Source organism: Balaenoptera borealis (genome assembly GCF_965194805.1).
Source record: "Balaenoptera borealis genome assembly, chromosome: X".
In the NCBI taxonomy this organism is placed as follows: Eukaryota; Metazoa; Chordata; class Mammalia; order Artiodactyla; family Balaenopteridae; genus Balaenoptera; species Balaenoptera borealis.
Genome location: NC_138881.1, coordinates 87016799 through 87029005, shown reverse-complemented (window position 1 = coordinate 87029005; position 12207 = coordinate 87016799). Strand labels below are relative to the sequence as shown.

Here is a 12207-nt window from a genome sequence, read left to right as displayed (position 1 = left end):
GCCCTTAGTTTTAATCAGTGTTTGTCAGTGGAATTTTCACAGTGTCCTCACCACATTAATAAGCCGAGTTACTAAAGATTTAAAGCGCACAAGGACTTTATGGAGCACTTCTATTTCTCCCCCCACCCCTTTTTTTCTTTTGGTAATCCACAGGGTATGCTACTGGGCACATAGCATAAACTTCATAAACATTTGCTGTTTACTCACTGTGTTTCCCTTGAATTTTGGACTCTAGTCCACTATAACACTATTTTTTCTTTGGTTTTAGAAAGCAGATGAACGTCCCACCTTCAAAATTCTTCTGAGCAACATTCTAGATGTCATGGATGAAGAATCCTGAGCTCACCAATAAGCTTCTTGGTTCTACTCCTCTACTCCACAAGCCCCAATTTCACTTTCTTTGAGGAAATCCCAGGCTTACTGGCCCTGGAGCCTTTGTGCTCTTGCTGAATACACAAAGGCCCCTCTCCACATCTAGGAATGCCTTTCTATCTCTTCCCTTGGATAGTACCTTCTGAGCAAAGGCCAAGGAATTATTGTACCTGGTATTTTCCCCCAGAGAGGAAATTTCCCAAGAGTATTAAAACAGACTGAAATTGGGATGGAAACTTTTTTGGGGAGGGAGGGAATGTAAATAGCCTCACAATGGGTCCAACTGCTCTTTGGGTAGGCAATAGAGCTTGCGGGGAGGGAGGCAGAATTTGGCAGGAATAAAATGGTGTCATAAAAATGGGAGGGGAGGGTGTTTTGATAAAATAAAATTACTGGAAAGCATGAAAGTTTCTTGCTATTTCGATTAATCATGCAGCCTCTCTGAAGCGCCCTATAAAACTGCTGTGTGGCACTGGTTTGTCATATTCCTACTTGGAGAACTCCACAGGATTCTCCGCATTTAACCCCTCTGGCTCTTGGAAAATTCTGCTTCTAATCAGAGACAGTGATCACAAACCAAAGCACACTGCCTGACACGCAGTAGGCATTAGATGCTATTGGAATGAATCTGACAGTTGGAGACAAATACTGCCAGATCCTCTTTTCCCTACCTCAGGCGGGGTAAACTCCATTAAAGAACTAGAGCTAGGGGCCCAGAACAGCTAAGTGACGGGCCCAGCAGTCCGGACCGAGCACTAGCTTGGCAGTGGGGAAAGCGCGGGTCAATTTGGAAGCCGGCAGGGGCGGGGCTATTGGGCCGGCCAGGAATGGGCCACATGGTCTGAAGTAACTTCCTTTTTTTACCTTCTTTCTTTCTTGTCTTTTTGAAGTAAGGTCTCAACAGCGCCACGGCGCTGGTCGACGAGTCCTGAAACCTCAGGGCGCAGGTGCGGCGCCGCCGCGGGGCCGCGCGCGGGCAAGTGCGAGGCGCGCGGGCGGCTGGGAGGAACGCCCAGAGCGGGGGGCGGGCCCGCGCGTAGGGCCGTGCGCCGGCGCAGTGCGCTCCCCGGGCAGTCCCGGAGGCAGTGGTTTGTGGTTCCGGTTCCGCCGCGGAGACACGTGAAGGTCGGCGAGTTGGTGCGGAGTTTGTCTCGGCACGCGTGGCCGCGCTGGGATGGAGTCCTCCTCGTCTTCCTCCGCAGCGGGTTTGGGCTCGGTCGACCCGCAGCTGCAGCATTTCATCGAGGTAGAGACTCAGAAGCAGCGCTTCCAGCAGCTGGTGCACCAGATGACGGAACTTTGTTGGGTGAGGAGCCTGGGGCTGGGACCTGGCCACTGTACCTACTTTCCTGCCCTTGCCTCGCGCAACTCGCCACGACGCCTGGGATTCGGGGAAGGGAGAGGACCCAGCAGCACCCCTTGGTTTCCTTAGGTTCCTCAGGTCGAGCCGGAAGGGAAAAAGAGTGACTCCGCTTCTCAGAGGGCTGTCACGCCGGACCTCGGCTTTGTTAGTGCAGAGGATTGGAGATCGTAGAAGACTTATGCCATTGTCCCAACCAGCACTTTAGGCACCTAAGGTTGAAGCTGCCAGTGCTGGTCACCAAGACTGAGGAGAGCCCCCAGTACTGGGATTTCATTTTTGGCACCCTGAGTCCCAGAGAATCAGTGACTCTCCTGTCCCTGCACTCTTCAGAGTTTGCCTTGATTACTCAGTTGCTCTAAGCGTCCCTCGTGAGAAGTGAGTGGCTCTAGCCCACTAACTATAAAAGTGGGGTAATCTCTACCAACATACACACTTTTTTGCCTTCTTGTTGGATTGTTGTGTAATACTAAGCCGTTTCAGGTCTGAAGGTTGAGGAATTGAGTATGCCCTGTGAGGGGACTTTGGCAAAAGGGTAGGAGGCATTTATTTGCAGCTTGGGATCAAAGTGTTCTCTGGCAGCCAAAGACAGCATAACTGCCCTGCCTTGACATACAAAATTCACAGAATTCAGAGGCCAAGGATAATTTTCCTTGGAAGTGGAGAGTCTGATGCTTGTGTACACAACAGAGGATAATGAACGAAATTCATTTGAACCATAAACTTATGGTATTGCTGGACTCTGACCCTTAAAAAAATGCTTACTCAACTCCTGTCTTCCTTGAACCAGAGTGCTTTGATTCTTTTTAAAAATCTGATTCATTACATTTGGACCAGCAGGTGGTGTGGTTAAGGACTCCTTTAAGAATCTGAAAGCTGTGGGCCCTTTAGGAAAATTCATACAATTTTCCATTCGTCTTGAGAGAGGATTCAAGAGCCTCTGGCTTACGTAGACGTTACAGAATCTCCAGTCATAGATATTCTTTTTTTCCTTTGGTAGGTTTTAGTGTGTCTTAAAGGCATTTAATGCAAGCAGCATTGTAGAGTTCGAACCAAATTCAGCGAAGGGTTAACTTCCCTTGTATTTTGCTACCTATCTTGCTTTGTAATATCTCAGCTCCACCATTTTCTGGCCCCATGACTTAGGACAAAGTATCTCTGTGCCACAACTTCCGTCTTTGTAAAATGAAGATTAATAATAGTATCTATTCCATAGGGTTGTTGTGAGAATTTAATGTAAGCCTGTAGAAAATTGCCACAAAGTAAGCTGCCAAATGTGAACTATTATTAACATATCAGATACTGTTTTTAGGTGAAGTTTTTTCCTCTAAGCAACAAGAAGCTCCCCTTCCTTTTTTTCCAAGTTCCCTTTGTGATTCTGTATCTTGTCCTGAGCAGGAAAAGTGCATGGACAAGCCTGGGCCAAAGTTGGACAGTCGGGCTGAGGCCTGTTTTGTGAACTGCGTTGAGCGCTTCATTGATACAAGCCAATTCATCTTGAATCGACTGGAACAGACCCAGAAATCCAAGCCAGTCTTCTCAGAAAGCCTTTCTGACTGACCTGAGTATTACCTCTCTGGAAAAGGAAGGTAGTTCAAGAAATGAAGAGCAGTTGATGGGATGGTTGAAGAAAAGGCTGTGGGGGGATCGGCTCCCACCTTTGTCACTCTTGGGACATCCTGTCATCTGAGAATGAACAAAGACCAATTTTTGTGTGTGTGGGTGGTTTGAGGGTCAAATGTGTTTGGGGTTGTGTTTTTTAATGCTAATCTTGGGGAAACAATTGACAGATGAATGGAAAACTCTGCTAGATGTATGTTACTGTATGTGGGACAATGCTTTCCTCATAGTCCCATTAACTGCTTCCTATAATTTTAATAGTGGAGCTGCTCTATAATTTGACAGTGGGACCACATAGGTAATAATCTGTTATTTGTGTGGATTCCTTTCAGATTTCTGGAGAGATCGATATACATCTTTGTGTCTCTCAGAAAGGGCAGCAGTGGGGGAAAGAGTAATTTGGTACTTGACTGTAGGCCTCCTTATCTAGTGTTTGATTATCAGTGCTGGAAAAAAAATGTATGGAGTATTCATACAGTACATTTCACCTTTCTAGATTATCTCCCTCCCTCATACTGTGATTCACTTAAATATCTATATATAAAGTACAGTCTTGAGCTAGTACAGGTAGCCTGAGAGTCTAGAGGCCTTTAGTTAAAGGAATCTAGCCAGTGAACATAATTCCCATACTAAACTGCCACAAGGAAGAAGTTAACTTACCCTGTATTTCAGGGTCCAAAAAAATTTAAAGATGTGCCTAAATGAAAAAATAAGTTATAAAGATTTAGGCCAGTCAAAAACTAACAGCAGTTTCAGGTAGAGGTGCATGCCTAATGTAAACCAGCATAGTTTCCATTTACTGCGTTCTTTTAATCACTGAAATAAAAGCTTCTACAAGATTCAAGTCTGATTGAGAAGGCTTTCTATTCTGGTTATCACCTACACCCAGGAGAGATTTGGTGTGGGCTGGTTCCAAGGCTGAAATGTAGTCAGCCTGGGTACCTGTTCTGTGCAAATTATGGCACAGTACTCCAGGGACCCCTGACCTTTTTGTTAGAAAAAAGAACCTAGAGATGAGATGGAGAGGGAAGGAATTCAGTGCTGATGGTTAGTTCCCTGAGTGTAGTAGAAGAGATTATAGTGACTGGATTCCCCTCCTCTTACTTCAAATCCTAGTGGACTGGAGTATAGACCTAAAGTGGAACTACTTGTTGGGAGCCTCTAGTGCAAATCCATGAAAGTTGAGAAATACACATTTCTAGAAGCCTCAAGTCCCTGTTTAACTTCCCACCATATAGGCACTACAAGGAAATTTTTTAAACTCCTGATGAAAACACAATTCACCAAGCATTTAAGTACCTACTATGCCGGACACTGTTTTTTTTTTTTTTTTTAAGTATTTGTTTATTTATTTATTTTTGGCTGTGTTGGGTCTTCGTTTCTGTGCGAGGGCTTTCTCTAGTTGCGGCAAGCGGGGGCCACTCTTCATCGCGGTGCGCGGGCCTCTCACTATCGCGGCCTCTCTTGTTGCGGAGCACAGGCTCCAGACGCGCAGGCTCAGTAATTGTGGCTCACGGGCCTAGTTGCTCCGCGGCATGTGGGATCTTCCCAGACCAGGGCTCGAACCCGCGTCCCCTGCATTGGCAGGCAGATTCTCAACCACTGCACCACCAGGGAAGCCCCTGGACACTGTTTTTGATGCCAGGATTTCAGCAGTACACAGAAACAGTCCCTGCCTGTGTGGAGCTTCTGTTTTAGTACGGGGAGACAGGCAACAAACACATCCATATGTCAATATAATGAGTGCCGAGGAGAAGCAGGAGAGTAAGGGTGTCAGGGTATGTTTGTGGGGCATTGTTATTTTAGCTAAAGATGATTGGAGAAGGTCTCTTTGGGGAGGTGGCATTTCAGCAGAGACCTGAAAGAACTAAGTGACCAAGCCATGTAGGTATCTGAAAGAAGAACGTTTCAGGTAGGGGTGACGCCAAGTCCAAAGGCCCTAAGGTGGAACTGCATGCTGTGACACCAGTGTAGAAGAGAAGTCGAAGGTCAGTGTGGCTGGAGTGAAATGAGTAGGAGAATAGTAAGAAATATGGTCAGAGACAGATGGGGGGACGGCGGGTGGGGATGTGCTGATCATGTAGGGCGTTATAGGCCATTGTGAGGACTTGGCTTTTACCAAGCAAGATGGGGAGCCATTTGAGGGTTTTTAGCAGACAGTGATGTGATATGACGTGATATAACTTAAGTTTTAACAGTGCCTGGCTGCTGTTTGGATAACATGTACATGGTAAAGAAGTAGTAGTAGCAGCAGCAGAGTAGTAGGAATAATGGCATTTGAAGTCCAGGAGAAATCAGGCTTTTAGGATGGGTATCTGGTGTATACCTTGTATCTATATGCCCGTGTTGATTTTCCCCCCCTATAAAATTTAAGTGTTCATGTAACACCTCAAGTCATAAAGGAAGGATCCTTTAGTCTTTTCCATATTCTTACTTCTTCCTTTTTATTATATATTACTTATTATATTTTTTTACTGTATCATTATTTCTTATTCTTCATTACCTGCTAAAGTATTCTCATTACCTTTAGACACAAACTGATATGTCTGTTTTACAAAGTATTATTGCTTGCTTAGCTAACATACATAATGAGAAAGAGGGTCTGTCAGATTCATGCAATACGCTTGAGCACCAAGTATATTTTCGATGCTACTAGACACAGGACAAGGGGAACGAAAAGGTAGACCATTTGCCTGCATCCTCTTGGAGGTTACGTACCAGAGCAACAATTTGAGCTCTTGTTTGTCTTGTCAGCCTAAGAAATTTATTTTCAGAACCTTGATAGAAAGGGTACTGTCAGCCCTAATGACATTCAAAGTCCTCATTTCAAATATTCAGGGTAGAAAATTCAAGACTCAATATAAAACAAAAGGATTGGATTAGCAGACTCTTCCTGGAATGAAAAGAAGCCTAAGATATAAAATATAAATACAAAGCTGCTCTGGTGGTGGAGGTGTCTGGAGGCCTGCTTGCTCTTCTCTCCTGCCCATCCCTATGCACCGCCTCCCCATCCCTATGCACCACCTCCCCCTGGTTCCTAAGGCACTGTCTCAGGACCTCTAGGGTTTATGCAAGCATACTGTGAAAACTGGAACCAGACTATCCCTAAGGCCCCCGCCCATGAATGAACATTAGGGATAACGGATACAAGGAAATCAAGCAAGAACTTGATATTTATTTATGCTAACAAATCTCCAAGAGGAGTGTGAATTAAAAAACATAAGTCAATAAACCCCATGTAAAATAGCCTTTACATGGAAAACAATTGATGGTCCTTTTTAAACCAATTTTTCCTTGTATCAGTACCTTAGTGCAAAATTTTGGCCTAGGGAGATTTTAGCCCAGAGTCCTCCCAATAGGGCTTCTTGTAAGACTCCTCATGCTCCCTCTCAGCCTCATTTTTTTGTTGTTGGCATCTTCTGGACTCAAAAGAGGTTGATAGAGAAAAGTCTGGTAACCTTCATTTTCACTCCATGGAGGAGTAAGGGTATTGTTTACATTTATTGATCTTAAGTTAAATGACAGTAGGTATGGACCAAAAGGGATATCTCAAAAGCTATAGAGGAAAAATGGCCAAGAGCTATGGAAAGGAAACCACAGGAGGTGCCACTAAAATTGTTGAGGGCCATATGCTGCCATTTCTTGAAAAGAATGGCAGAGCAGGTCATGACAGCAGTAGGGAAAAGGAAATACTACATGGGAATGACTGCATAAGTACTGAAAATATCCAAGGCCCTGTTCAGATAGTTTATCTGAATGCTTACACAGATCACAAGGCAAATCAAGAGTATCCAGCCCAGGGCTGGTTTTGTGATTGGCTTCCCTAAAACAGCTGCTCAAGGCAACGTCCAAACTTGATACCTGACACAGAAAGTGAGCCAACAGAAGAGCAGATGAGACTATACACCCTAGGTTACTCTGGTCATCCCGAGGTCCCACTATGAAGACAAGTAAGTGGAACTGATCACAATACACAGGGCAAAAAAGATGAATCCTGCAATAAAAGAATTGAATTACTATTTTTAGCACTTATATAAGAAATGCTAAAGCTATTTGACAATTAAATCATTACATTCTTAACACCTTAACAAGTGAGCAGCAATTGAGCAATTAGCTGTTTATGAATTAAAAGTTGTATATCTAAAGCTGTCTTGGAAAAATCCCTCAAAAAGGCAAAGCCTATACAATATAATTATGCTACACAGAAATACATAGAAGGGATAATTAGGATATGGCAAACCAGGATTCAGAGGTACTGACCAGGAACTCCAGATGAGCAAAAGGGCCAACAGAATTTTGAGATGTATCTGCAATATAATAATAATAGCTATGCTTTATTGAGGGTATGCATACTGCTTGCCACACAGTGTACTAAGTATTTTACATTGGATCATCTTTTTAAAAATTAACAATTCTGTGTGAGAGGAGCTATTATCATATTCATTTTACAGATGGAGAAGCTGAAGCTCGGAGAAATTATTCAAGGTTAGGAATAGGATTTGAGCCCAGGCAGTTTGACTCCAGAGCTCATGGACCGAAATACTGTACTAAACTTCCTCCTAAAGTGTTTAAAGATAGGAAGTAATGTTTCTCCAGAAGGTGGGGCCAGAATGACGGGAACATTTCATTCTAGAGATGCCATCATAGAGTGGAAAGAGCCGAAGTTTTAGAGTTAGGCAGAACTGGGTTCAAATCTTGACTCGGCCAGTACCTGCGTGACATTAGGGAAGTCACTTAACCTCTGATCCTCAGTTTCTTTATAAAAAGCATAGATGGTAATGCCTACCTCACAGGGTTGAAAAATGAGATTGCATGTAAAGTGCTTGGCACACTGTAAGTACTTTAATGTAGCTATTATTTATTATTATTATTCAGAACTGAGCAACTTTGATCATCCTGGCAGAGTTGTTGTCTGGGAGAACAAGAAAAAAAGCAAGAAGTCACTTCATGAAGCTAACTAGTTGATAAAGTGGCAGAGCTAAAGGAGCATGTAATGTTAAGAAGTTTGAGTTTTATGTTGCAATCAATGGATAGCTGTTGGAGAATTTTAAAGTGGAATAATATAATATTTGTACTTGTTTCATGACAAAAGTACTACCTGCATGTTTTAAAACTTTCAAACAATATAGAATTGCTTACGATAAATGAAAGTCCTCCCCTTACCCTCATATATGCATTTAGAAAGATCATTTTCACAGCTATATGGTAGTTGGATTAAGACTAGGAGAATAGTAAGGGTATTTCGTTAGTTCAGGCAAGAGACTGTGGAGGATTGAATTCAGATGATAGTGGAAGTGGGGATGGACAGGAGGGGACATGTTAGGAATATGAGGGAGCTGTGAGAGAAATCTGGAGTAAAGTGGAGAGGGAGTAAAACAGATTATAGGGAAAGAGGTAGGGGATAGAATAATGTGCCAGTGAGACCATGCCTTGGGATTCAAAGGGCAGCAAAAGTGACCGGGAAGAGAGGGAGATAACACAACTGATCACGTTGAACAGGCTTCAGAGAGGAAGTTACACAAATGGCCATCCCCATGGGTAACCCCTGGAATTTATTGCTGCCCTCCAATTTGAGGAACATAAGCATATCGCCAAAGTCACAAGATTACACACAATGTTCTATAAACTTTTCACGGGAAAAGTTAGAAACAAGCCAAGAGGAAAAAAAAAGATAAAATATCATTTGAGTTTTAAACTGTATTCTGATAAGGTAAGGAGGAATGAGTAGAAAGACAAAAAGGAAAAAGGAAAAGTGGGGAGGCAGGGAGTCAGCAGTACAGTCATCCCTACAGGGGGATTGGTTCCAGGACACCCCCCCACCTCTGCAGATACCAAAATATGCAGGTGCTCGAGTCCCTTATATAAAATGTAGTATTTGCATATAACTTACACACATCCTGCTGTATGTATATTTTAAATCACCTCTAGATTACGTATAATGCCCAATAAAATACAATGTAAGTGCCATGTAAATAGTTGCCAAAGTTCAGGAAATTAAAAGTTTTGCTCTTTGGCACTTTCTGGATTTTTTTCCGAATATTTTCAATCTGCGGTTGGTTAAATCCACAGATGTGGAACCTGTGGATACAGAGGGCCTACTGTATTTGTTAAACTGTCCTTCAGACCTATAGTTATTTCCTTAAAGCTTAAACCATTTGCTACATAACATGACTGACCTGTGTACTAAACCAGTATTGTTCAAATTAAAAATCTCAGGTGGTCATGATATTGCTAGATGTACCTTGTCACTACAAAGGAAACATTATCAACACGGCTTAGTTATTTTTCTCAACAGCTCTCCATCATTATGTGGCAGCATACACCACCAGGTTGAAAGAGCTGATCCCCATTTTTCAAGCACTTTCTTTTTTTTTGTTGCCCTTAGGCAGGTCCCAGGGATGCTTCATTTTCTTCTTTTTTTCTTGAAGCTGCCAACACTTTGAGGTTCTTCCCATCAGATTAACTATAATTCCTAATCACTCCATTCTCCACAAGACAAGCATATAGGCTCTTAGCATAGTAAGGGTTTTGCTTTGAATCACCATGGGAGAATAGACATGGGACAACATGCAGAATAAATACAGGGAAGTTACAAAGGTTACAGAATTTTACAAATTTCTAACAGTCAACTCTGATTCATATTCCCTTCCTTACTGATATAGTGATTACCAAGATCTCCTTCGGTCTTTATTCTTTAGTGGGCTTTCAGCTTCCCCACTTCACACAAAACTCAGAAGCGAAAAAAGAAAGGGTTATTAATTTTGTCTACATAAAAAATTATGAACAGCAAAAACTTCCATAAGCAAAGTTAAAAGAAAAACAAATGGGGAACAAATATTTGAAACTTTTCTACAAAGGACCTAATTTACTTCTTATATAAAGGGCTCCTACAAGTTAATAATAAAAGAACAATCACTCGATAGATGGGCAAAGGATATAAAGAGACAGCACAAAGAAATAGAAATGCAAATGGCTCTTGAACATGTGAAAAGATGTTTATATTTAAGAGAAATTTTTAAAGCCTGCACTGAGATATCATCTTTGTGGGTGCAAGGAAGCAGGTACTCTTTACTGGTCAGAATGTAAATTGGTACCACCTCCATGGACAGCAGTTTAGCAATATCTACCAAATTGATAGATGTATAAACCTATTCCAGAAATCTGACTTCTAGGAACTCATCCTGCAGATATACTCACATGTACAAAATGAGGAACCTCTTTATATACCGATATGGAATGAGCTCCAATACATATTGTTAAATTAAAACAGCAGTATTTAAGACACAATGTGCTACCATTTGTACAAAAGGGGGGGATTAAAATACATGTACACATTTGCTTGAATAAGCATAAATTATCTCTTGAAGGATATTGTTAACATTGATTGCTTGCAGGGAGAGGAACTGGGTGGTTAGAGAGTAGGAGTGAGAGGGAGACTTTTTACTATATATCTTTTCTCTATGCCTTTTGAATTTTGAATCATGTGACTATATTACTTATTCAAAAATTAATATTATTTTTTTGGAAGAAAAATCAAACTCTCATTTTTATATATCCTTGTACCCAGTAGTTTGTAGATCCTCTTGGATTTTTCTAGTAGAAAATTAAAAAAACATATCATCTGTAACAACATTGCTTTTGTTTCTTTCTAAGCCTTACACTTTTTGGTTTGTTTTGCTTTATTCACGGGCTTCCAGTACAATAGTGAGTAGAAGCAGTGCTGGTCAGCATCCTTGTCATCTTCCTGACTCTTCTATTTGCTCTTCTAAAAAATTAATATTATGTTAAAAATAAAATTTCTCCCCACTTCAGAACTCTGAGCTCTGTACTAAGAAGCGGAGAGGTGATGGAAACCACTTCCAGGGATAAAAATCCTATATCTCAGCTACAGTAATTTCAGATGCCCACTAGTTGCAAATAGATTGTTTATATATCTAAGGACCTCAAGTAGGGATGGGATAAGGGGGGGGGGTGAGTAAGGCATTCACCTTGTGTGCAAAATTTAAGGGGATGCCAAAAAACTCAGTGATCAAGATAAATACTTTAATGCAATATTTTAAAAATCAAAATTAGTGCAAAAATTCATGATGAACAAAACGTCAAAATTTTAAATAAAGACAATGCCATACTGAGCCATACTGGAGTGTGAGGAAAAAGGAAAAATGTGGGCCCCATATACGTGTTTTTGTGTATTCTTGAATGGTTAATTTTTTCCAGAACATTAAAGCAGTTGAAAAAATGTTGGAAAAATTGAAAAGTAGATACATTACAAGTCACAGCATTAAGTATAAATATTTTATCAACACTAAAAGCAGAGTTAAATTTTACTTTGCTGCCTTTAATGGAAGCAAATTCATCAATAATATTTTCATTAAAACCAATAATAGTCTCATTAAATATTTTCTTAGGCCTAATAAGAATATATAGAATTTGGGGGAAGTGCTAGTAATCTAGTGGGATTTAAATGCAATGTAGGGGCTTCCCTGGCACAGTGGTTGGGAATCCGCCTGCCAGTTCAGGGGACACGGGTTCGAGCCCTGGTCGGGGAAGATCCCACGTGCCGTGGAGCAACTGGGCCCGTGCGCCACGGCTGCTGAGCCTGCGCTCTGGAGCCCGCGAGCCACAACTGCTGAGCCCGTGTGCCACAGCTACTGAAGCCCGCGTGCCTAGAGCCCATGCTCTGCAACAAGAGAAGCCACCTCAATGAGAAGCCCACGCACAGCAACAAAGGGTAGCCTCCGCTTGCCGCAACTAGAGAAAACCCGCGCGCAGCAACGAAGACCCAACGCAGCCAAAAAATTTTTTAAAATAAACAAAATAAATTTATAATAAATAAATAAATAAATAATGCAAGG

The 12207-nt window shown here is 41.9% G+C and overlaps 2 protein-coding genes across 4 annotated transcripts in view; both read left to right on the top strand.

The window, feature by feature from the left end:
- BTK (Bruton tyrosine kinase) overlaps positions 1 to 1407 on the top strand; it is a 32558-nt gene extending 31151 nt beyond the window's left edge. For 2 of the 3 annotated variants that reach the window (XM_082377193.1, XM_082377192.1), the window contains one exon: positions 269 to 1406. In XM_082377193.1, the coding sequence (XP_082233319.1) occupies positions 269 to 340 (72 nt within the window). In that variant the 3' untranslated portion in view covers positions 341 to 1406. Of the gene's footprint in view, positions 1 to 268 lie in introns of all 3 variants that reach the window. The other variant, XM_082377194.1, reaches the window with a different exon arrangement.
- A 38-nt stretch (positions 1408 to 1445) lies between these two features.
- On the top strand, positions 1446 to 4196 carry TIMM8A (translocase of inner mitochondrial membrane 8A). The gene is made up of 2 exons (XM_082377648.1): positions 1446 to 1678; positions 3131 to 4196. Exons 1-2 carry the CDS (start codon positions 1547 to 1549, stop codon positions 3290 to 3292), a joined length of 294 nt encoding a protein of 97 aa, XP_082233774.1. The 5' UTR covers positions 1446 to 1546; the 3' UTR covers positions 3293 to 4196.
- The last annotated feature ends 8011 nt before the right edge of the window (positions 4197 to 12207 follow it).